This window comes from Mercenaria mercenaria, chromosome 19 (genome assembly GCF_021730395.1).
Source record: "Mercenaria mercenaria strain notata chromosome 19, MADL_Memer_1, whole genome shotgun sequence".
NCBI lineage: Eukaryota > Metazoa > Mollusca > Bivalvia > Venerida > Veneridae > Mercenaria > Mercenaria mercenaria.
Window position 1 is genome coordinate 15,462,321 of NC_069379.1, and position 27,752 is coordinate 15,490,072.

Genomic DNA, 27,752 nt, shown 5'->3' on the forward strand with positions numbered 1-27,752 from the left:
ATATGAACAAATTTTATTACAAATCTTGAAATGTACTGTATACGTATTTGTTAGCCAATTAATTATACGCAAGACGCGATATTGCAATAATATTTGCACATGTCAATAATAGGGATTCTGCCCTATCAGGAAAATATCTCAGAATCAGTTCTGACCTCAAATTATTTGCACTAATGAATTCAGTGCAGTGCAATTTTTAACTGAATTATAATTAGTCATTTTAGTGTCACGTCTTTGCATTTACTATAACTTTTCAAGCAGTGCCATGTTGAGTAGTTACCCTGAAAGTATTCATGAAATCCCACCAGACTGCCTGTTTGCCTAGGGTCTACAACAAAGACACAAGTATCGTTATATCATCAACTGTTCTATATCAGTACTACGTACACTGCTTTGTTTGGTGAGTAGTTTCCTTTTGCTGCATCTTGCAGCAAAGTTCGTACTTATATTACTCATTATACCAGATTTCATTAAGAGCACGGAACTACATTTTTGACTACTTTAAAATGTAACACTGAGTAGTCACTTCCTGTTTGGTGTAATCAGTTCTGTTTGCCGAAATCATAGAGGTAATTACGTAATGCCACAGATATTGCCGATTGTCAGTCGGGTCCTCTATCCTAAATTCATCAATAATTTAATTAAAATGTCTCTGTTTTTCCAATCTAAACGAGTAAATTAATGGTCGGTTAAATGTCAGTTTATTTGATCATATCTTTTATTCTTCATGTTGACTAACTATTTTACATTTTAAAACCAGAAAAAATATTTCTATTACATCTACTTAAAACATCGGCACTATGTATCAAGACTTAAAGGGAGATAAATGGAAGCTTCAACGAAAATGATCGCACTACTTTTGTACTATTTTACTCATAAATTGTTAACATTAAATAAATAATTTACGCTATCATCTAAGAATATGGATACAACTGTAGATAAAATCGCAAAATAAAACATTTGACAACCGAAAAAAGTCTTTTCTGGTCCTTCGGGATCATTGATTTCAACTCATTTAGTTTCGAAGATTGATTACTGCTTAAGCTGGTGCTAAGAAGCGTGGAAAGTGTTGCATTTTCCATTACTGCTCATGAACACTCAATTAAAATAGAAAAGGAGAAACTTCACAGGTCGCACAACACGACAAAAACAAAAATGTTGCAGGTTCGGTTTGATTGAGCCTGTTCATGGACGGTAGTGTAAATACCAAGTCTGCAATTTTCACTGTTTGCCTGGTTATTGATGCTTCTATAGGATCTCCTTTTCAGATTTTATTTCGTAGGTAGGTGGAAAGAACGCTGGATGATTTGTTTTACTTTATAGCAATTTAGAGCTAACCTGCCATAATTTCAAGGAGTTTAATACAGAAGCAAATACACGATTGATCAGACCGTTACAGATAAATATAAGAATGTTTGACAAGCCTTAATCAGATCTTTCTTTTATGCCGACAATCTGACATGAAGGCGTCACAATAGCCAACCATGAATATTACACATATCAAAATGTAGGCTTAAAAGCTAGGCAGTATATTTTCCCGAGTTGGAAACGCTGGAAAAGTGACAGGATTAAAATAACAGATACCGGTTTAAACTATAAGCATTATCCGAATTCTTTTTCACCTTTTGTGTCAAACAGTGTGAAGTGAAAGAAGAAAAGTAATGAACAGGAAAGCGATGCTTCTGTTCCATATCAAACACACACAGGCATAACAAATATAAATTCTATTTGTGAAACGTATTTAATCATGCTTACGAGTTTTCCGCGAGGATGGTATTGGCCACTCCGCACTGTTTTCTCGTATTATCACTGATTTTTACATATTGCTCCTAAGTTTACTACATTAGATTAGATTCGTTTAGGTAGGTTCAGTCTGTATCATATGATAAGCAAATCATCTAATGGTGTGTCCAGTATTACCTAGTGGAATAATAATCGGTCGCTCAAATAGAATGAAAATAAAACAAAATGAAAAATATTTGAAATATATGTTCTGTTTATAGAGTAAAAAAATTCAAGAAGTGTCAATTACAACTACATATTGAGACATTACACAAAATCACAAAAACAACCTTCAACATCAAAACTAATGTTAGGGATTTACAATTCATACATAATAAGTAAATAACACAATAAACACAAAAATAGGTTTCAATACGGCAGATTCGACAACGGCGAATTATGGTCAGTTCTCATCAGTCACAACATGATAAAAAAGTAACAAACAAACTAAACACACAGAAAAGTTTTCAATCCGGCAGATTCGACAACGCCGAATTTCGTCACATTTACTCAGTCACTTCTCATGTAGTAGACAATCTACTTCTGCCCCCATGTTTCCCTTGCTGGCCCAGGTGACAAGTATGCTTGACTTGATGGTATGTCTTCTACAGTCCTATTTTAAGGAAAGAAAACAGAATCTGACAATGCATTGTTGATGCTTTCGAAATAAATTTAGAAATATAATTTAAATGTTAGAAATTTAAAAAGGGCAATTCTAAAGATTTATGTTAATTGTTTTAAAACTAAGTGAGCACCTTCATTTGATAGCACCCTTATTTAGAGTAATGACCTATAATGACATTCGGTAAATTCCTTTTGATTACGTGTTCTTCGTATGCGATTTAAGTATTTCTAGACAGGTACGAAAATCAATGTGATTGGGACCACAAAAGAAAGCCTTTGCAGGATACACGGTGTGAAAAATCTCACGGAAATTGCCTAATATCATCTTGGGTCCACTAGGAATTCCGCTCTAAAAGGCACTCATGAACTCAGCGTGTAATTGTGGAAAGTGTATTTTGTATGTAATCCCAATATACTAGTATTGCTGTACAAATCTGGAACCCAGGTTACAGAAGAAAATTGATTTATATAATAACAGACACTTATTGGCAGGATAGTTTTGACTGCTGCGTTGCAAGTTCATTGATAGAATTTATAAAACATGACATCAAAAATAAAATGTTATGCATTTACTACAAGTTTTGACATTAGCCCAAAACTGACTGGAACGTCGTATTTTATTACATAATATCGGAAATAAAATTTCATTTTATTTCTGACAAAGGCCTAGCAAAAGTTTAATGTTGAACTATAGAGCGATCATAAGCATAACGTATGGAGCGGCGATTGAGGAAGTTAAAAGGAGTTATGTACATGTAGTCATATTTTATACATTTTGTATTTTCTCTTACGATCATAGATTATAAATGTAATATTTAGATGGTGATTTTGTTTTTGTTTGTTTTGGGTTTAACGCCGTTTTTCAACAGTATTTCAGTCATGTAACGGCGGGCAGTTAACCTAACCAGTGTTCCTGGGTTCTGTACCAGTACAAACCTGTTCTCCGCAAGTAACTGCCAACTTCCCCACATGAATTATCAGAGGTGGAGGACTAATGATTTCAGACACAATGTCGTTTATCAAATAGTCACGGAGAACATACGCCCCGCCCGAGGATCGAACTCGCGACCCCGTGACCCGTAGACCAACGCTCTTACCTACTGTTTTAGATGGTGAATAATACTTACGAGACAACATTTAAGTATTTATCATATCACAAACACTGTGTTTAAGAAGTTTAGAAGTAAGAATAAGATAGTGTGCAATAGTAAACCAGTTGTAACATACATACCGTCGTTTCTTTGACCCCTTGAAGCACCGTACATACACAATTACTGCCGTGAGAATAATTCCAGCAAAGACAGAACCTGTTATGGCGGCAATCAGTGTAGAAGTTGCCAATCCAACGTTATCTCCACCGCATGAAACTGCAACATAAGATCGTATTTTACACATACAACTGCAATATAACATGTGACTTTACACATACAAGGGGCCAAGTGGTTGCTAACTTCAAATCACTTGCCCCTCACCGAAGTGTGTTCGAGCCTCACTCGGGACGTTGAATTCCTCATGTGATAAAGCGATTCAGCTGGCTTACGGATGGTTCGTGGTTCTACACAGGTGCCCACTCGTGAATAAATAATGCATGGAGGGGCACCTGGGGCCTTACTCCACCGTCAAAACTGGAATGTCGCCATATGATGCGACGTTAAACACAACAAAAACAAAATTTACACATGTAAGAAACAATAATTTTAGATTTTACATATTGGAACTGCAACTGAATATTGCAAACCTTCAACACATCTTTGCTGAAATATGTAATAAATTGGCCATATTAGCATTAAAGTATTTATCAATGTGATGTGGTGTATCTTATTTTTAATAAATAGCTAATTATCTATATTAAAAGATTCTAGATACACAAAATGTCCCCGGACATTATGAGTATACTTACCATGTGTCCAAGCATACGGGATAGACTTGGGTTCGCACAAATAACACCCGGATGGTGTCTGTAAAGTAGACTTTTGCTCAACACAAGCACCGCCAATAAAACAATATCCGTCCTACAAAAATGTCAAATAAAACAACGTTTGATATTGATGGAAAAACATACTTACACCTTTGAATTTTACTTAAATTGGTAAAACATCTACCTATACAACACAGTACATGTAGTTTTCATTTTATGGCTACGTTTGAGCCACCAGTGATAAAGTCTATCTCACGTCAAGAACCACATTATTTTGTTTACACTAAGTAGTAGAAAATAGGAAAAGTCTGTAATTTGTAGACTTCAAATGCTTTTACTTTCCAAGTTGTCTTTATATACTATGTTACTTACCGTTATAGGGGGTGCCCCTATTTTAGGTTTGCTTTTATTCGTCTTTTTTTAATATGTTAAGTATATTGTCTTCTTTTGATTGTGTTACTTTCCCTCACTCCCCAAGTTTTTATGTCCGCCTTTGATGCATTCCAAAGTCTTACAAAACCTTTCTCCTCTTTCCTGATTTAGCCCATCCCCACCCTTCATATTTTTCACATACATTTAATTAACCTTTTGATGGATACTTAAAGCAACATGTTTGCTATACTTTTCTACAGCCTCCATAATGGTTGCCATGGGCTATTTGATATGTTTGACACTGGCTGCATATGAAGTGTCTAATGGTTCCTGGCAGTATAATCCTACTTTGTAAGTATGATGATGAAAGCAGAACTTCCTGACAGTTGTATTTATCTTCATTATCACACATAGAAGTCTGAGATAGTTTAAATAAACCATTATAGAACATCTCCGTTCCAAAGTTTTTAATTAATTAGATCGATAGCACACACAGTGATGCTATAAAAGAAAGATTTAACACTACGCTGAAAACATTTACGTTTTCCTACTTACCTTCAGAACAATGGTCATGATTCCGCCCGAATGCTCAAAATGTATGCAAGAGGAGTCAAACACATACACAGACTTGCTCTGTCCAAAGTTGTTTCCATCGTTACTAATTACAACGTCAAACATCATTATAGAAGGATCCGACGAGTCATCGAATGAACGTTTCTTACGTTGTTCAGGGGCACAACAAACACCCGTGAAAATGTCCTCATACTCACCCACATTGACAGACTGGCCTATTTGTTTTCTGGTGCCATCAAAAAGTAACTGAAAGGAAAGACTGAGATGTGAAATTAATTGTAGAGATAGCTTTAAATTGAAATGTCCAGAGCTTTGGGTTGATTTATTGATTTATACAAAATGCCGCTGACTATAGGGTTTTATAAGGCACTTTCTACTGATTTACACAAACGGCATTAAAAATATCAAACGCTTGCTTTAGTGCTATGTTTTAGGAATTATAAACATACACTTAGGGTAAGGACCCGTACAGGCCTATATTAATATAAGCAAACAAAATACATTGTAATCTTCATTAGACGAATCGTGAAACGCGTGTTGCTCTCAACATGCAAAAACACAAAAATGCTCTAGTAATACATGAATATAGAAAGGAAAACTTAAATCATACACTTAGGTACGCAATGAAGAAAACAGAGAAACAAGAATGAAACCTAAGGGTCAAACAACTCGCACTTTTAGTCTAGAAAAGCAACCAATGAAAGAACTGAAGCAAACTACTACCTCATATGTACTTATCTCGTAGGTAAAACCTTCGAATATGTTATCTGTCCTGATAACAAAACAATTGCATTCATCGTCGTTAGCAGTATCACACATTCCGCCATCTTGTATATCATATATGACTGGTGGGATTCTAAGGTCAATCCCACAGTCAGGGCCACGAAAAATCCCTTCACATGTACACAATCCTAAAATGATAGAAATTTTAGCTTAATGTTTATTAGAAATTATAGCAAATTATGTACCGACCAAAGGCTTTTTTGCATAATTAAAAAGAAATTGTCGTAGAAACGTTGTCACATTTGTCTTGCTAATATGGGTTGTTTGTTTGTTTTGGGTCCAACACCGTTTTTCAACAGTATGTCAGCCATGTAACACCTGACCTGTGTTCCTGGATTCTGTACAAATACAAACCTGTTCTCAGTAAGCGACTGCCAACTTTCCCACATGAATCAGAGGTGGAGGACTAATGATTTCAAACACAATGTCGTTTATCAAATAGTCACGGAGAACAAGCCCCGCCCGAGGACCGAACTCACGACCCAGCGATCTGTAGACCAACGCTCTCCCTACTGAGCCAAGCGGGCGGGCTTAAGATGGGTCGAAGAGGTAAATGAATGCTATGAGGGAAGACTTCTTTTCCAGACCAATTTTGTCTCGAGAGTTATTGATTATTCAAATGTATATATCGGACACAGGTTTGTACAGGACTGTGTGTTTTAAATGGTAATTTATTCGTATGCACTGCACATGTTTATCAATAATGCCCTAATGCACGTGATTCTAAATGAAACTGCCACCCTTTTCAACGCAGCGCTATTGGCATTATTCTCCTCATATCTCTCACATTTGTAAAAATTACCACTGTCAAAGCAAATGATTCACAGGTGAATGTTACCTGTATCTGGAACATGCTACTTGCAAGGGAATATTACCTGTATTGGAACATATTTATTTAAAAGTAGATATCGTGCTATTTGCAAGTGCATATTACTTGTATCGGAACATGGTTGTTGCAGGTGAATATTACCCGTTATTTACAACGAAATATTACACGTATCGAAACACGCTATTTGCAAGTAAATATATTACATGCACAGTCAAACCTGTCTATAAAAAACACCCATTCGAGAGCCAAAAATATGGTCTTTATTGGGAATTGGTCTTTATTCATAGGTTAAAATACACTGTACATGTTAAAATGGGAAACAACACATTCGGTCTTTAGAGCCAGGTGGTCTCTGTTTAGAGGTGGTCTTTAACACAGGTTTGACTGTACTTGTATCGAAAAATGTATTTTGTAGGTGAATATTACCTGTCTCGGAACATTCTCCATGTCCACTGCAGTTATTCAAGCACGTTTGTGAAAGAAATGATTTAACTGATTCGGAATTGTTTGCAGCAAACACAGGGTTAAGACTAATTACTGACGCAACTATGTTGTTAAGGGCATTCACGTGAGCTTCTGCCCACACAGTGTCGTTTCCGTGCTGTAATTAGAACACAGTTAAATACGTTTAAGTTGAAAAACATGAAGTATAAGGGAAACATCACAATTTCTTGCTAATATTGAAACACGTTTCCCTCTTATATATATTAATTCAAACACGTTTTCTTTGTAAAACATTCAGAGAATGGCCGCAATGGTCTTACAGTTACATTATGAAAAACAATTGCATATTTATCAAAAAACACAAGAAAAATAAAAGGCATATCCTTGCTTTGAAATTTATACATAGTTAAGCATCTTCTTGTCGACCTGCAGACAAATAAACTTGATTGCGTTGATACTCCTCTGGAAATATCATGATAACTTCTTGTTTCATGTGAAAATGTCTTAGGGATTCTTCGAATGAAATTTATTTTTTATGGCACTTGCATTTCCCCCATGCTTTCTAATATTCGTTTTTCTTATGGTATAAAAACATACAGAAGAATATAATTTAAAAACATTACATCCATAGCCTCTCTAAAAAGATATCTTTTAATGCAATATAATTTGTTCGTTAACAACAAAAAGAAGCAATGAAAAAGTGATACATTAATGCAAGTGGTCTCTTGATTGACATGGTATCCAAGCAATCAGGTACAAGAAAATGTTTTAGCAAGATTCACTACTGTTTTATTAAGAATACTAGTTTGAATTTTATTAATTCCCTGAAAATTACATTTCAACAAATAATGGGTCAAAGACGTATTCCGAAAATCGTCCTTGGATGCTAAACTGTAATATTAGCGCTCACGAATTGTTTATTACTTCACATAAATCCAATTTTGGGAAATACCTGGATCAGTGAAAATATCATTCGGCGTCAGGATATGATATATTTTGGCTTCAGGTATTAATTTGTCATTTTTTTAAATATAATATTGTTCATGTTTAAAGGTTGTTTCGTCGCTTTTAAATTTAGGTACTTCGGATTATTACTAACTTCGGACAATATAAATAACTTGTATCTGTTACAATTTATATATTGAAATATTCATCAATACATTTCTGCAAGCTTTTAACTTAAAGAAAATAAAAAAACGCAATAAAATGATTGATGAGGTTTTTAAGCAAAATATACGCGAAAACGTTCACGAGAAGAGCACAACATAATTAATCACAATTTCAAACTAAAAACTGAAATGCATCTAGTTTGTACAAATACCAGTTGCTCTGATCTGTAAGTAAATTGATCTTACCTTCATGCGAAATGAACGGCAAAATCTTGAGGTATAATAAAATTTGCTTTATTACATCAGTGACGAAAATAAAACTTTATGTATTCTATCTTGTTTATCTAAACAACTACTAGCACTTTAGACATACATATGCAATGGTCTCTATAAACGAGCTTTTATTTGGTATATGGGACTGTCGCTTACTGTATTTACAATTTAAATAATAAGTTCTTATAACGAAAAGACTAAAGAAACTGAAACTGAATCAACCGTAGCGTTTTTGCAGGATTAAATCAAGGACAGGAATGTCACTAACCAGATCTTCTAGTAAACGGTTATCTATTTTTTCTGTCAAGCGGCGTTCCGACTTGCAACTGAACTTCGAAAGTCGGACGCAAAGAATTAGGTTAGTCGTAGATTTTCCTCTTTTAATTTGTAATGTCAACATTTTTAAAACAACTACATGTAACACAAAATATGTTGGCTGTGTATATTGGCCACATACGTAAGTGGCGTATTAAACTTTAAATTGATGTTTCAGACAGACACATTCCTAGCTGGCGACTAACTTTAATTAGAAATGATTATAAATGAGAATGTAGGACTAATACCCCAGTCACACATACAGCACGGATAGCTACGTCTAGCCACGGATAGAAACGTAGTAATACGTATCGGTCCGTACCTGAGCCGTACGGATTGCTACGGACTTATACGGGTTACTAATTTAAGGAACGGCTCAGGTACGGATCGTAACGGATCAATACGGGTCACTACGTTTCTATCCGTGGCTAGACGTAGCTATCCGCGCCGTATGTGTGACTTTGACATAACAGAACATAGGGTAAGATCTACTGTCACTTAAAACTAAAATTGAAAAAGCTCGTCTTCCAATTACCTAAGAAATTTATATCTATATGAAAGGTGTGTGTGTGTGTTCGGGTTTAACATCTTTCTCAACAATTTTTCAGTCATATAAACGACGGTGTCTACTTGTAGCAGTGAGCACAATGCCCAACTTTATAGTGCTGCCTCACTGGAATATCACGCCGTAGACACGTGGCATGATACCCCACCCAGTCACATTATACTGACACCGGGCTGATCAGTCCTAGCACTATCCTCTTAATGCTGAGCGCAAAGCGAGGAAGCTACTAGTACCATTTTTTTCGTCTTTGGTATGACGCGGCCGGGGATTGAACCCACGACTTCCCGCACTCAAAGCGGACGCTCTACCACTAGGCTACCGAGGCGGTCTCTATATGAAAGGAACATAATATTCTCTATACATGTATACAGCAGTCCCAAGTAGTCTATATCAATTTTCAAATTACTTACAACGATGTCATACACGCATTGGGTAAGAACAACTTTCGGGTCTTCGTCAGCGAGTTTATCCGAAAATTCCCGAACGGCAGGTGCTTCATATATTGAACTGTTACAAAGTGCTCTTGCTTCTTCTTCTGTTATGTCCTGTCCAGTACTTCTCTGAAGTTAAACGTTGGTAAGAACATTACAAAGGATAAAGTTACCTAATTCGAAAATGACATTAGGAAAATAATGAATACATGCTGCCAATCACAAGCAGCCAGAAAACCTTGCAGATAACACAGAACACTAACACCAAATGTGAATCGTTCTTCTAAACAAGCAGACGCTCATGTAAATGATACTGCCATAGATATTCACGTCGAAGGCTGAGTGCAGAACTGTTGTAGCTTATAGATTGTTTAATACGATTACATGAACCAAAGCAAACTACTATAGGTTAATTCTGAGTACAAAAAAAACCTACTGAAGTTTTATCTGAAAAACTACCCAACTAAGTTGGTTACAGAACACGTTTTGTAAGTCGCGAATTGAACGTAAGTAACTCTAACCTAAATAACTAGCGTACTACAAAACTAATATTGTTTTGATTGTATTACAAACTGACAAGCAAGAGAGGGGAATATATAATCATAGAATAAGTTATTAAGAGAAAATACGTTTGAAACCAGCTCTCAATTTAAGAGTTCACTAAAATGACGCATAATATTTGGTAGCACTGATTTCGGCATATAACAATGTTTTTTATCTTAAAGTTTGAAATGTAATGACTAACTAGAAAAGAAAAAAGTGCGTGTCTGAAACAGACGCAAATTATAAAACACATTGCACACGTATTAAGCAATAACAACACAAGCAGATATGTTTATTGTCCTAATCAGCCTATATTAGCATTAAAAAAATAAGTACCCTTTCTCGTTTGCTTTCAGCATTTGTCATAAATCCATGTCTTGTTGATTCTGTTTCAAACCGGAACGCGGCCTCACGCCTTTTTCTTCGCTGTACTAAACACTTATTCTTTGTTATTGAATCTGGTTTGAAGCATGGGTGGCCTGCAGTCCCTCCATTGTTTTCATCCCAATGCTCCAATGAACGATTTGCATTCTTTAAGAAATTTTCCGCATCCAAAAGCCTATGATAAAATAAAAGTTGCTACGCACTACAGAGGGCGTTTTAAAATATAGATTGTACCATTTTTGATGATTATCATTTTCAGTTATTAAAACATTAAACGTTAAGAAAAGACTGACTAAAGGCATTTAGCACACTACATTTTAGCTCCTATAATGTTCTTTCATTTAATGCCAGCTAGATGAACAGGATTATATTCAAATACAAAGAAAATCAAAGTAACCATTTTTAAAGCCAAATATCTAAACAGCTAGGCCTACTTTCATTATCTGCTATTGTATCCGAATGTTGGCTCCTGTGGCTTCGAGCCTGCCCGCTTAGCTCAGTCGGGAGAGCGTTGGTTCACGGGTCGCGGGGTCGTTAGTTCGACCCCCGGGCGGGTTGTATGTTCTTCGTGACGATTTGATAAAAGACATTGTGTCTGAAATCATTGGGCCTCCACCTCTGAATCATATGTGGAAATTGGCAGTTACATGCGGAGAACAGGTTTGTACTGGTACAGAGAGATTCAAGGAACACTTAATAGGTTTATTGCCAGCTGTTACATGACTGAAATAGTGTTGAAAAATGCGTTAAACCCAAACACACAAGCAAGTACTGTGGCATCTAACTGCCTCAACTAACTGATAGGCGTAGTTCTAGTTATAAAATGGTAGAGAAAGATCTACGGGGCTGTTGCATTACAGTATTTTCAGTGTTTAATTTAAATTGATTGTACTTGTTTTCTGTTAATTAGGACCATTTAGGAGTATGTCTGAATGAAAATATTACCTTGTTAATTGACAAAAGTATTAAAAAGAATATTAATGAGAGGATTCACTTTTAATAGCTAGTTTTCACCTCATGCATGTCGGAAACTGCCTCGGAAGCCTAGTGGTACAGCGCCCGCTGCAAGTGCGGGAGGCCATAGGTTCGATATGTCGCCGCGTCTTGCCAAAGGCGTAAACATTGTACTAGCAGCTTCCTTGCTTGGTTCTAAGCATTGAAATGATAATATTAGGACTGGTCATCCCGATCAGTATAATGTGACTGGGCGGATGACCATGTCACGTGTCTACGACGTAATATTTCAGTAAGGTAGCACTATAAGGTTGAGCATTGTGCTCACTGCTGCAAACAGACACCGCTGTTCATATGACTGAAGAAAAACCGTAAAACCCGAACACACACACATACATTTATGCAACGAGGAATATTACTCTCTACAGTAGCAGCAATTAAGTACGTTTGGTCACGCGTATGTCCTGTTTCTTAATATACTATGCAATGGTATGTAATAAAACTAGACCTTAAAAACTCTACCTCCAACTTTCTGTAAATTCATGATAATAGTATCCATTTGAAATTGCAGACTCTGAGCCATCCCTGTGCCGGAAGTCATTATTACGATTCCCATCAAAATATCCACAAAGACCGTCTATATTACCAAAGTCCTTAGCAGATAAATATATATCTATATCAAGAGTCTTTCCCCAACTATGAAGATTAATGATAACGATTGTTCCAATCGGAGTTGTCACCTGTAGAATACATTGCAAGTAAGGCAAATGAATATGCATGTTCATTGGTTCGTTTCATGAAAGATAGGAGCTGTCGGAGGACATCAACGCTGGACTTACCAACAGCCTTGTCAATAAAATAAGTTAAATGAATGAAAACAAAAGTCGAAAAAGGCTCTATTTTTCAAAGTTAAACAGAATGATGGAACTTGTACAGTGCTTATCAAATTACCACAATGGACAAGTACGTGCAGTTTCAATCCTTTCCCATTAGTGGGTACTGAAGTACTTTCATGTAAAATCATAGGGATATCAATGTTTAACCGGTTAGCCCGGGTACTCGCTCGATGTTCCAAGTATCGATTATGAAAGTCAGTAATCGTGTACTAAAAAGATTAAAAACAATTTAGACTAGTCAATTTTAACGAGGCCGTTTAAAAGACACCAAAGTGTCTATCTGTCATCATTCCGATCAATTACCCAGATTATACAAACACGAAGGTGTGAATTGATGCACTATGGTCAGTTACGACCCCTGACAGGTGGCACGCATGGTCACTGTATATTGTAATAATGCCGCTCATTGCAGTACCACTTGTATAATAAACAATTAGAAAATCACACAACACCTATGTGCAAACGTTAAAATTAGCGGTATATCATAAAGAATATATCCTTGTTAATTTAAAAGAAGTAAGTCCAGTTTAATGCTGATTTCGCAGTTCGCTCCAGAAGTTCGGCTTAGCGTTTTTTAACATAGAATAAAGATATATAGAATAATTAAAATATTAAATGACCTATCAAAATTTACTCAGTTTTCGTATATGTATATTATACCTTAAAGAAGCACCATTATGGCACTATCTCATTTTTGCTGTTACTGTTCTAGCAGTACATTAAGTTTGCCGTACATTAAGTTTGCCACTAACTTCGAAAATGCGATCGAATCTCACCTATTCCGGTTACGTTTAACGAGTAACCGAGTACTCGATCGAAAGAATCGGCGAGTTCTCGAGTACCAGAATAAATACATGTTGCAACCCCTAAAAATATCTAAGTCTGAAATGGGGTAAAGTATCATGAAAAGGCACAACAGATTTATGGGACGTGTGCAATGCAAGTCAGTTGAACATAGTGGAAAAAATATGTGAAGTTCCATCCATTGCGACAAGTGTTTCCGGAGATAACGGATTACCTACTACAACTTACCCAAATTGGGGCGCGAACACGGATGTGGACCACCATAAATAGACGAGTGCAATATAGTTCTACCTATTGAACAGGACAGTTTAATCTGCTCGACGTTAATCAAAGTGGGAAAGCCTCCGTGGACGAGTGGTTAAGGTCCCTGAATTCAAATCACTTGCTCAGGGCGTTGAATTCTTCATATGAGGAAGCCATCCAGCTGGTTTACGCAAGGTCGGTGGTTCTACTCAGGTGCCTGCACTTGGTGAAGTAATGCACGGAGTGGCACCTGAAATCTTCCTCACCATCAAAGCTGGAGAGTCGCCATATGGACTAAATTTGTGTAGGTGCGACGTTAAACCCAACAAAAGCAAAACGAAAAGGTAATCAAAGAGAAAGCACTTTGTACAAGTTGTATCGAAGACATATTGTTGGTAAAATGGTTGTTGGCACAATTTCTATTATATGATATAATGGAAAAATGTGGCCCGGTACCCGTGACAGTAATAACAATAGAAATGTATAAGACGAATGAGAAAAAATGCTAAAAAATGTACGATGACCTTGTAACGGTATCCATGAATTGGTTCAACTTCAAGGATGCCTCCATCTCCGCATTGAAGGAAGTCTAGAATTGTAAAGTTGCCACATCTATTGATCATAAAAACGTCCGCACCAGATCGAACTGCTACACCACATGCACACACTGGACCAGAATTGTAGCCTTCCCAGCAATATCTGGTATATTCATGAACCTGTTATATATATTTATGTATTAGTTGTGATGTTCTTCAAAACCAAGCAGCAACGTAAGGCACATTTTATCTAATGTTTGATAGTTTTTGTTTATACCGAGAACGTTTAAAAGTACCCCACATTTTTGTGTTACAACAATAAAGTAGCCATTTCGGGAATTTATACGGAGATAACCTACATAGTGAATATTCAAATAAACAATACTGATAAATGTAGCCAAAAGTCTCGCCCTCTTGTATTCAAACAAACACAAAAATGTATAATGATTTTTCACTCTGAAAGAAAACAATTTGCAACATACCTCTGACTGGTAAGCCTTGTTTCGGTACATCATATAATTCCCCACTATTTGATGTCCATAGTACCTACAATCGATTTCATGATTTAACTAAGGTTTACAACGATTTATTTGACCAATGAAATTGTGACTAAATAATAATTCATTTACCCCCCACCTACCTAGTCTCGCCAACAACGAAGCAAAATAGACATGGTTTATGGTCTTTTCCTTGGTGGTAATGAAACTTGCAACAATTATCACACCCTCCTCTCCAAGCCCAGTCTTAAGCAAAACTTTATCAGCTATATAAATTAATGTCTTTATCATTATTATCATTGAATTATAAACAGCGACCACTCCTGTAAATCATGTCTATTGTGTCAGCTTGTACATATGTGTTCTTAAAGAAATCGTCTAGAATCTGACTAGGATTTAGATAGTCTGTTCAATGGTGGTAATGAAACTTGTAAAAACCAGCACATTACTGTTGAAACATAGAGCTGTACTAAATTTGATTGGATATTATATTGTACTACCTTCCATCGCCAGTTCGCATATGTGGATCATTGTGAGAATAGCACCGTTTGTTCCAATGTAACCTTGAGTCTGTTACAGTAACCTTTGCCCAAAATGTATTTCATAATTAGTAGTTACGTTGTATTTATTTAGGTTTTTATCTACATATTAACAGAAAGTATTTAGGTTGATGTAAAAGTTTTATTAACAGTTTAATATAGTGTCGGCGTTTTATTCGAGTCTTATATAATATCTAAATGCGTATTAAAATGAAATATACATTTTTGTAACAGTAAAAGGTGTACAGAACATAAACTGTATGCTGGAAAGTTTAAGTCTAACCTATTGAATATGAAAATTTGGGTTACCTGTACTGTGCTTATTATCTGAAACATAGAAGTATCAACATGTTTAGAAATATGTTAATCATACAATTACTTCAATAACTTTAAGCAAAAATAAAGTAGGAATATCATATTTCTGTTCTAGATATGATTTAACGTGACAATACAAAAATCTTGATACAAAGAATGAACGTTGTGAGAAAAAAAAAAGCCGATGGTTGGATTTCCAGTCTTTGTGATCAATTCACAGTTCACCTTCATGACCTTAGAAAAATAACCACTCTACACTCATATAAACATTCGTTTTTTTCATAAACAGCAAACGCAATTTTGAGTTACATTTAAGTCGGTAGTGGGGGTAGGTGTAGGGTAATTTTACTTTGCTGGGTTGCTTTCTACATGTCAAGAGCACATTCTTACGAATTTTATTCATTATCCTACACATACCTGTTAGTGCTGTGCGACACCTGTACAATGGACTCGGGTTAATATTTTCTGGTGATTAATACCGCTTTAGTCATGTCTTAGGGACATGAGAGGTGTGGCAATATTGCATCACCTGTCATGAAAAGACTCAATCACTATAATCTGTAAAAAGATCATTCGGTCACAGAACGCCCTTTTTTTACTTGATAATGTGCAGCATGTAAGCACGCTATGGGGTAATACATATCGGTATATCCGAAAATTGTTTTTAGTAATTTTAGTTGGTTTGAGGAGTATGCGCTCTTACTTGTTTTACAATCTCGGCATCAAGTGACATTACAATATTTTCAGAAATTAATGGAAACAGCGAATACAGTATGGAATATTTCTTCAGTGTCTCTGACTTGATACTGTAGAAAAAACTTTGACATGCACTTTTCAGATTGATTACTACATGTAAAAATATAAATGAAATTTGGACAAATATAAATCATAGAAGAAATTTAATGTACATGACATGATTAATCCTATATGTGACATATAACCATAATATATAATTATACCATGCGGGTCTTTGATCAATATACAATACCTCAGTATCCTGAAGCGTATGTCCAGATGCTTTGGTTACTAGAAGACTCATATCAAAATATAACTTGTCGTCATAATCATGGTCGATTGTTGATAATCTAAACCTGTATTTCATGTTTGCGTCCCATTTCTCGCCTAGTTTTAGACTCTGTATACAAATAAAAAGTTAATGTCCAGATCATAAACGCGTACGATAGCTATAGGTGCAATATAAACAATATTTGGAACACAGTAATACAGTATAAACACTGGTAGTCATATATATGCCATATACATAGAAATGAAAGGACCTTTTTCCAATTTTTGAAGAGGTATTCTAGCTGAAGTAACTTCATCATAGCTTTTTGCAATAAACATGTTACCATTGTCATTGTCCGAAACTCAGAAACAGATTAATAATTATTCAGTTTATGCATTCCAGCATGTATTATGTCATTTTTTGTTGTTTTTTTTTTGTTTGTATTTGTATTTGAATAAAAAAAAACCACACACAACAACAAAAATAAGAAATATTGGCAGTCATAATTACGCAAAAAATAACTAAAATGAAATAACCTTTATTTTGTGATATGAAAGATGTTGTTCGTCTGCATTTAATACACGTATACCCGCTTTGCAAGTATCATCTGGATCAAAGTTTGGATCTACAAGTGAAAGCGTTTCCTCGCACTCTTCCTGTCCAGATTCAGTATGCACACAACCTAGCGGCACTGTTTGTTCCACTTCAACAATAGCATAGCTATTCTTGCTAAGTTTTATTGATGTATCTGAAATCTAATTTATTATATATAGATATTGCAAAGAAAATTAATAAATTATTTACATATTACAAAGAACATTAATCGATTTATATAGATATTGCAAAGAACATTAATCGATTTATATAGATATTGCAAAAACAAACATTTATCGATTTATATAGGTATTGCAAAGAACATTAATCAATTTATATAGATATTATAAAGAACATTAATATATTTATATAGATATTGCAAAGAACAATTTAGAACATTAATCAATTTATATAGATATTATAAAGAACATTAATCAATTTATATAGATATTATAAAGAACATTAATATATTTATATAGATATTGCAAAGAACATTAATCGATTTATATAGATATTGCAAAGAAAACTAATCGATGTATACAGATATTGCAAAGAATAGTAATCTATTTGTTAATACAAAATTATAAATATGTAATAATTTAAACAGAAAAAAAATTACCTTCCATCCAGTGTAATAGTCATCACTGAATATTTCACTTGTGACATTTGTTCCTATTGATATCACTCCACATTTAACCTGAAGGAAAGAACAGGCTCAATTTCTGTTTACAAAATGTATATAAACTGTGTTGATCTCTCACAGATAATAACAGAAAATAGTTAGATAATAGAAAAGGAAAAACAAAAGCTTAAGATATTCACAGTTATGTGTAATTTATTTACACGTAAATTATGATACCTTTTCACTAATGTCACGAGTGGCAATCAAGTTAAATGGTGAAGCACATTATTAGATTATGATGTAATCAAATCCATTTATTTGTAAATATGTCACCATGATAAAAATTAAAAATTTTCAAAATTCTTTAGGTACTTTGATTTCGACAGGAAATGCAAACAAATGTTCTCATACTATTGCTACTCATCTGATAAATCTTAAATATTAGTACCGTACAATTTTTGGAACGATCACATATGCATATGTCAATTGTCCATGACATATGCATTTCACTCAAGTCTCAGTAATTATTGTGCACTGAACGTTTGATTATACACAAATGACGATTGAACAATCGCTATGCATTCTTACTGAAGAGAAATTTCCTTCATACGCATTTACTATACCTGGTATCCAAGTCTGAGCTCATTCAAACCCTCCCCTTTGAGTGCTAGATGGTTCGCGTCAGACGAAGGCCCTGTTTGCATCCATAGTGTTCCATTTATGTACCTGTAGAAACGCATCTATAATAATCCCCGGAGCAATTTTATGATATACCCATGGAAATCCCCAGAATGTGTATATTCGTCATATACTTACATGTTCTGTCATTGCATATCGTAAAATTATGAGTAAAAAAGGACTAGGGTTAATTAGACAAATATATAGAAAACAAGAGCTGTCTCCGTAGGATGACACACGCCCCCGATGGCACTTTGAATGAATAGTTATGGCCGATGTTAAGAGTTTAGGACCTTTGACCTACGGAGCTGGGTCTTGCGCGCGACACATCGTCTTACTTTGTCACACATTCATGCATAGTTATTTTAAAATCCATGCATGAATGACAAAGATATGGACCGGACATGCCCATTAATGCACTATCATGAAAAATGATCTTTAACGTCTAAGTGTGACCTTGACCTTTGAGCTACGGAACTGGGACTTGCACGTGACACGTCGTCTTACTGTGGTACACATTCATGCCAAGTTATTTGAAAATCCATCCATCGATGACAAAGATATGGACCGGACACGCCCATCAATGCACTATCCTTTAACATCTAAGTGTGACCTTGACCTTTGAGCTACGAACCTTGGTCTTGCGCATGACACGTCGTCTTACTGTGGTACACATTTATGCCAAGTTATTTGAAAATCCATCCATCGATGACAAAGATATGGACCGGACACGCCCATCAATGCACTATCCTTTAACGTCTAAGTGTGACCTTGACCTTTGAGCTACGGACCTGGGTCTTGTGCACTGCACGTTGTCTTACCGTGGTACACATTCATGACAAGTTATTTGAAAATCCATCCATCGATGACAAAGATATGGACCGGACACGCCCATCAATGCACTATCCTTTAACGTCTAAGTGTGACCTTGACCTTTGAGCTACGGACCTGGGTCTTGTGCACTGCACGCCGTCTTACTGTGGTACACATTCATGACAAGTTATTTGAAAATCCATCCATCGATGACAAAGATATGGACCGGACACGAAAATTGCGGACGGACCGACAGACTGACAGACCGACAGACCGACAGACAGACAGACGGTTCAAAAACTATATGCCTCCCTTCGGGGGCATTAAAACAAGGAACAAAATGAAAAAGCAACAGTAAACAGTAGATTATTTAAATTCTGAATTATTAATGAACTTAGAAACAAAGCGCACAACCAAATGTACATCTTACAGAAATATACATGAACGGTTAAAGTAACTGCATTGAGTATGACACTGTTTGATCTTGATGTAGTAACACTTCCTTACCTGCAACGACTAACATTGTTAGGAATTATTATTGACGTATTGCAAAAGAACGAAAAAAGTGTTACCAGTTGACTCTGTACGCAGTTGTACCGGCCATCTCGAAGGAACATCTAAACTGGAGGAAAGGACTGTATATCCTTGTACCATCATTTCTGCTTTCTTCTGTGTGGCCTATTTCTGGTAATACCTTCACTTTGTTATAATGAACTGAAGGAAGGTTATACCAGGCATAAAATACGCGCCAAAACGTGGCACTTACACAATATATATATCATTCGTTTTAGAGATTTATCACACAAAACGCTTACAAATACTCATGTATAAGTGAATATTGCTTTCACAATAAATCTAACATCCAGACATACAAATATTAGAAGCAAATATTTATTCTTTATGATTGCTAAAGCAAAATTGCGAAATTGGAGGCATAACATTTGTCCAAATTACTTTTTATAGATCTAGCTGTCAAAAAGAATGATTACTTTCATTTTGAGATATTGCATGAAATATCTTCGCAGAAAATTACAATAAACAAGTATGATATTGTTAACGATGTTTTTGCTTTACTTTTAAGTATACCTATGTACAGCATTTTGTTACTTACTGAAACAAAATTGTCCCCAGTATTGCGGTAGATCAAACTGTATTTTCCCCTGACATTTTCTTGCATAGACATACGAATGACAGTTATTGTCATAATAATAATCGTCTTCATATTCATTGTAGTTGTCATAGTTACCGTAGTAGTTCTTGTAAACGTTACACAGGCTGAGCCTAACAGGATCTTCACCTATATCTTGTGGCATACCTTCTGAAAATTACAAAATAAAAATTCTATTTTAGAATTAAACATTTAAAATTTCCCAACTATTATAAATCAAGTTTCTTTAAACTTCAGAAAGCTACAAAATACTAGTAGTCCAGTATCATACATCAGTTATAGGCAAATGAGTTTCCGTTATGTCAGATTAGAAATGTCAACTTATTCTGCATGATTTTTACACATATGTCCGAACGAATAATTTGCGTTGGGGAGATATACACAACTGTTACGCTTCTCAAGAAACACATTTACTTGTAAACATTACCCTTGTCAAATTTTTTTTTTTCTGTCCCATCGAACGTTTGTCTGAACAAAAATATTATACATGTATCTATTTTTTTCCTGTTTTTCCTGTTTCAACACTTACCTTTCAGGAAGTAGCTGCCATAGTAATAACCGTAGTCGGGAAGACAATTCTCAAAAACATCTTCAACATCTTCAAACGAAGGCAAAACATACTGCTTTCCATCACGATGGGCATCAAACCAGCCAAAGTGGGTGTCACCATACGAAACATTTAGAAAGCGACCGCTCATGTTGCCAGCGGTGTAGACAAATTCAGATGATTCACACGCTGTTTCGAAAGTTTTGAAACATTAGATAAAATTTCCTACTGCAACAATTCTTACAATACAATCAGGTCAATTGTTGCATATCTGTACAGGATAATACATGATGCAGTTTCTTTTTTTGAGATAAGTGAATAACCATATGACCGTGCTAAGACTGGAGTTATTTGATTTATATGCACACTGTAGCTGGTAAGTAGTTTTACCTTTTAACATGATTTGTTTAAATACCAATCTTAAAAGCACATCATTCTTTATTCATAAATTGTTTTTACTTTTTTTAGTAAAATGTAAGAAATACATTTAAAGTCCGTCGTAAGGTGTTACATGTATCAGAATCATTTTATCATAAATCAAGGTATAAAATTATACTTACTGTCTGTATATTCTCTTTCTGAAATTTTAACCATAATAAAGGAGTAAAAACTGTAACAATTTCACTTTGTCAAGCATAATGTGTACAAGATAGCAATATTGACAACAGATATTGAACACATTTTTATCTGTGGCGTTTTTTTCATTAAAAACTTAAACAGTTGATCTAAGTTTAATTTTGTTTGCATCTAAAACGAAATGTATAATGGAATTACTATTTGCGATGAATAGAAGTATGACCATGCATTCTTACCGAAACATATATATGTGTTGTAATATATATTAAGATCATTGTCATCAGTAGGACTGTAATTCCAAGGAAATCTGTATAGTAGATGACCATTACATTTCCTCATTTCAACCGAAACATCCAAGATACAGTTATCTGTCTGATTCTGATTCAGAATACAAGCATCTGATGTCAAAATATCTTCTCCTATATCTGCAATGTCCTTGTGTTTATCTGCAGAAATAATACATTTCAGCAATTTTGAATAGTAGGATCTTTAAAGGGAATATTAGATAACCTATTAAAGTCCAGTAATAGAGTACGAGTAGTACGAGGATTGTTCAAATATGAATGCATCTAAGCACATGTATCCTTGATAGATTCCAATGAAAATTTTACTTGCTCCCCTCGAAGTATTCACCTGCAACAGATATGCAAATTTTCAGTCTTCTAATCCAATCCTTGAAGGCATTTTCATAGTCTTTTCTAGGTATACTGTGAAGACACTGGAATATTGCAGAACCGAGGTATTTGCGCTGCACAAATTTTCGACCAGAAAGGTATTTTTTAGCCTTGGGAACAAAAAGAAGTCACACGGGGCAAGGTCAGGCGAATAAGGAGGGTGAGGGAGCACAGCAACCTTTTCCTGCTTCAGAAAGTCTTGTTCAATAGACGCCTTGTGCAATGATGCATTGTCATGTAGCAATCTGACATTGGCCAAACCAGTTGCGGGCCTTCGATTTTTGAAATATTTCTTCATTCTTGTAAAACTTCGCATTTACGGATTTGCCTTTAGGAACAGCAACCTGAATGGCAGGACCCTGAGTTGTGAAGAATATGGCATACATTACCTTCTTGACACTCATGGTCCGCTTTGCAATGCATGGACTTTTGTCAGACTTTGTTGCCCATATTTTGTTCTGAATCTTTCGTTTGGGCTCACAAATGTGAACCCATGTCTCGTCGCCAGTGACGACATTTAAGAAAGACCGTGCATTGCAATCTGGAAACTGTTTAAGCAACAATTTTGCGCATTGCACGCGTGCCTTTTTCTGTTCATCTGTCAACAGATGGGGAATCAATCTAGCACAGATCTTTCTCATTTTTAAATTACGTTTCAGAATTGTATGAGCTGCTCCTAATGAGATGCCAGCCATACTAGCTATCTGCCTAGCGGTGTATCTTGCATCAGTAGCAACTACTTCTTTTTACTCTGGCAACCATCTTGGCAGACGTTGCTGTTTTCGGCCGACGGCCATGTGGTGCATTTTCCGTTGAAACTAATAGCCCACATTTGAATTTCTTAAACCAACGAATAACTGTCGAAAAAGACATTTCATTATGCCCATAAACAGAACATATTTCATCAAAAATGTCTTAACACCACATGCCAAGAATACAACGATTTTTAATATAGGGCCGTATTTCAACGGCGTACGCTGACCTTCTTCCAACCATTTTTGTATTAGTATAGAAGAGTAGGCAATGTTTAGCGAGCGATAGACAAGGCTAAAGTGAACGGATTTTAATGGGTGTGGTATCAATGTAAAGCTAAAATGTTTATCTACCCAATTAAATAATCTTAATTTCCTCGTGATTTTCGCATTATTGAGCGAGATAACGTTCTAGATGCATTCATATTTAAATAACCCTTGTATCAAAGAAAGCATGGAGTCTAGCGGACACAACCAGGAAAAATACAACCAAGTTTATAACTTACAGCTCGTTTAAATGAGTCAGCCGTGTTATTGTACTTATAAAATAAACTGGCCCGGTTTATAGGTTCGTCAGGGCTACGATATGTATTGTATTTTGCCATCGAAATATTTCTATAAAATGCTTCTTCCCCTTCCGTTTGGATTCGTCCATGCTTACAAACACGTTTGTTTATTTTATGGACTGTACTACGCATGTTTGAAGACAATTGTCAACTATATATGCCCGTTAAATGTAAGATATCAAGAAAAACATCTTGGGTAGAAAGAGTAAACATAGAACTATAGAGGAGCCACTCATCAGATATGTACTGTGCTTTACTATCTTTGCAATGCATATTTTTTTAAATATACAAAAAGGTATATAACCATACGTTGTATAATTTGTATTTTCAATTTCATAGACCACTGTTCTTTATGATTATACCAATTTAATGACACTTTTGTGATTGTCTTAAGTTCATTACTTTTTTATCAAACTTTATGTACTTTTTTCGTTGTTGATTGTAATAATGCATCTACTTTATACCGTTTCTATCAATAAGAACGTGCGATCACTGAGGAGAATGTAGATTATCTAAAACCAATATTTGATACTACCGTCAATCGGTGAGACATGTATATCTCACTTGATAAAATTATCATAAATATGAGCTTTTTTTAGCGCATCCAAACCAAAAGTGGAATTGTCAGAAAGTATACACGCCAGGTAAACATACAAAGTAGTACAAAGTGTTCCAGAACTATTAGTAATTTATCGGTATAGGAATGATAAAAAACTTTAAGTGGTTGCTATTTTTCTCTTTTTTTTTATTTGCGACGTACAGACATAAACTAATTTGCATACAACTTAACAAATACTAATGATTTCAGACACAATATCGTTTATCAAACAGTCACGGAGAACATACGCCCCGCCCGAGGATCGAACTCGAGACCCCGCGATCCGTAGACCAACGCTCCTACCTACTGAGCTAAGCGGGCGGGCTAAAATCACGTGTAAGTATAAACATATTGTCTGCTTAATGTTATACAGAATTTTGTTTGTTGTTGTTGGGTTTAACGTCACATCTACACAGTTATAGATCATATGGCGACTTTCAAGCCACGATGATTGATGAAGGCCCCAGGTGCCCATCCCTGCATTATTATTTGACGAGGGGACACATGGGTAGAACAAACGACCTTCCGTAACCCAGCTGGATGGCTTCCCTACATGAAGAATGCATCGCCCCGAGTAAGACTCGAACTATAAGTACTACTAGTTAGTAGAAATAATTAACTTAAACTAAATTCATGCTATCATCACATACGTACCTGATAATGTAAGGAAATAGCTGTCAATCCAGTAAAAACATGTATCGTCAAGATTTTCTTTCCATGGTATCTGCAAGTGCCCTCCCCAAAACGACATGTTATGCCATGCATAATTATAATTGTAGACATGCCAAGTGTAGTAAGCGCCGTTCCCTACGTTATAAACATAGTCGAGGCTCGCACAAGTTTCACTCCCTAAAATCACAGCAAACAGTTTAATTCAACAGCTTGAATAATAGTCTAATTTTTTTATTTATGTTTCTAGATGATGTGTCCGTATACATCAAACATCTATTCAGAATGTCAGCGGGACTAAGGCTTGCAACAATCTGAGTCAGTAAAGAGGTCATCGATACATTTATTTATTTGTTTTTAAATTATTGGGTTTAACGCCGCACCGACACAATTGTCATATGGCGACATTCCAGCTTTGATAGTGGAGGAAGACTCTAGGTGCCCTTCCGTGCATTATTTCATCACGAGCGGGCACCTGGGTAGAACCTTCCGTAAGCCAATTTGATGGGTTCCTCACATGAAGGATTCAACGCCACGAGTGAGGCTCAAACCCACATCGATGAGGAGGAAATGATTTGAAGTCAGCTACCTTAACAACGCAGCCGCGAAGGTCCCCGGTCATCGATGCAGTTTAAACTTTTTAACTTTTTTGTTTAATTAGATTCTGTCCGAATCTCCCTTAACAAAGCTTGTTTCCCCGTCACTCGCTTTCAGAAACTGTCGCTAACTTCATAAATGTGCAATTCACTACTTGAAGTCGTATGCCATTTGGTTATTATAATATGTTATGTTTAATAGGATATAATTAAATGAAAAATCAAATTGTTTAAATAAAAAACAAGCGGTCACATTCCTCACAGATTACTTCCAAAAGTTCTTCAATTCATATTCTTTTACACATATATCAGAAGATCATTCGAACAAGCTTAGTAATTTGTTGGTAAATTATATGACAGTTCTATGCAAAATACAATTCTATATCTTTAGCTGAGAGCTTCAGTGACGTTCAATAAGCCCTTTGATTACCTAGTGTCGACATCATTGTAGATGGCATAGAAGATGTTGACTTATTTGCAGCTGACGTAAACGCTTTCATTGTCGTTGCGGAAGACAAAACTGAGGAAGGCCCAACTGTCGTTGGCACAGAGGAAGGCCCAGCTGTCGATGGTACAGAGGAAGGCCCAACTGTCGATGGCACCGAGGAAGGCCCAACTGTCGTTGGCACAGATGAAGGTCCAACTGTCATTGACACAGAGGAAGGCACAACTGTCGATGGTACAGAAGAAGGTACAGCTGTTGTTTGCACAGTGGAAGGCGACGATGTATAAGAAACCACTGAATCCAAAGAAGACTTTGTTGTAGTGGAATTTGTTAGTACAGAAATTTAAATCGAGTTTTAACAATATGTTGATGGATAAGTAAATATAATTCATGATGCTAACATGAAAAGTCCGTGCATGAATCCGTTTAAAAGCGAACAATCTGAAGTCACTTTGACATATCATTTGGCGCCATACAATGGGCCGAGAAACAGTAAGAGTGATACTATATAGCAACTACTATTTTATATAGAACTCGTTTTATAATCGAAATTTACAATTGAGTGGTGTTAAACTCAAGTCACACATTGTCATGCTGTCTAGGTTATCAGACGCAAAAGTAACTCATTAGACGTCTATGCGGGACGTGTTACTTCGCGCATTTTAATACTGTTACAAACAGTTACGCGTTGACGTCATGTCGACTTGCTATATATGGCGTCATACATACACAATGAAACAGCGCTCCCTTATTTCATCTACTTATTTGCATAAATTACATATCAGAATAATATGTAGTAGAATCATGTTCAACATATCTTGACAATACGATTAGGTTATACGCAATTGTATAATTCAGGCTACGCCCTCGTGAAATTTTTCCGCAAGCATATATCTCATAGTATTGTTTCTATATTTTTAAACATGGTTATGCTGTACATTATTTCTTAAATAATAGATATAACAGAAAGAAGATAATGAAAAATATTATCTTCTGGTATATGAATATTTTCTTTTAATATGAAAAACATATAGCATATAGATTTAACACAAACACAAACCTGTTCCGAAGTAACACACTATCAGAATAGTAAAACTAACGTGGAGGAAATATTTTATCCGGTCCTCCATCTCAGATGATCAAATCGATTGCTAAGTATTTTCAATTATTACTTTCTTTGCGTAAAAATATTTGCATTCTTAACATGATCTGCAACTTAATGTAAGAAAACAAAATGCTGTCTTATCGAGGTACAACAAACTTTTATAGACCTGTCACGACGTAAGCAATAAAACAATCTTGACAATTCTACGAAAGCTTCTAGTCGACATAACATCAGTAGAATTCAAAAGTTGAAAAGGAATTGTCGGTAAACATTTCATAAACGAATATCGTAATTCGACAATGGAATTCATGAGCTGATGTTTAATCTATTTCATGGTCTTAGATTGCTTTCAATGTTATTTCCAAACAATGTTGCGCATTGCTCATTGCAGAGCAGGAGCGGTCTTCTGCGCATGTCCGGAAGTGGTTATCAACAGGATCGCACGGCAAACCCCCCCCTCCCCCTCATTTAGTATATATTATATATGTATACTGACTAAATGTTAGTATAACCATGGTTACAAATAATATACCTTAAAGATACTTTTCATTCAAATTGCTTTAATCCAGTATATACCGGAGTCTGTAATTTATACAGGCACTCCAGGTCTGCAG

General features: G+C 35.6%; 1 protein-coding gene across 2 annotated transcripts; it reads right to left on the reverse strand.

Moving 5' to 3' along the window:
- Window positions 1-692: 692 nt before the first annotated feature.
- LOC123542645 (von Willebrand factor D and EGF domain-containing protein-like) lies at window positions 693-27,242 on the reverse strand. Of its 2 annotated transcripts, XM_053531587.1 has the most exons (25): window positions 27,094-27,242; window positions 26,019-26,327; window positions 24,978-25,172; window positions 21,970-22,179; window positions 21,718-21,735; window positions 21,140-21,346; window positions 20,554-20,760; window positions 20,015-20,156; window positions 18,575-18,677; window positions 17,949-18,026; window positions 17,272-17,490; window positions 16,718-16,864; window positions 15,724-15,741; window positions 15,376-15,458; window positions 14,861-14,924; window positions 14,367-14,558; window positions 12,422-12,639; window positions 10,898-11,120; window positions 9,998-10,147; window positions 7,308-7,482; window positions 5,993-6,180; window positions 5,252-5,515; window positions 4,307-4,418; window positions 3,638-3,773; window positions 693-2,395 (listed from the first exon to the last, which is right to left on the reverse strand). In XM_053531587.1, the coding sequence occupies exons 1-25, from the start codon at window positions 27,161-27,163 to the stop codon at window positions 2,320-2,322; spliced, it is 3,804 nt and encodes a 1,267-aa protein (XP_053387562.1). In that variant the 5' UTR covers window positions 27,164-27,242; the 3' UTR covers window positions 693-2,319. The 2 variants fall into 2 exon arrangements, with proteins under 2 accessions (XP_053387562.1, XP_053387563.1); XM_053531588.1 differs by lacking the exons at window positions 17,272-17,490; window positions 17,949-18,026.
- Between the last annotated feature and the right edge of the window lie 510 nt (window positions 27,243-27,752).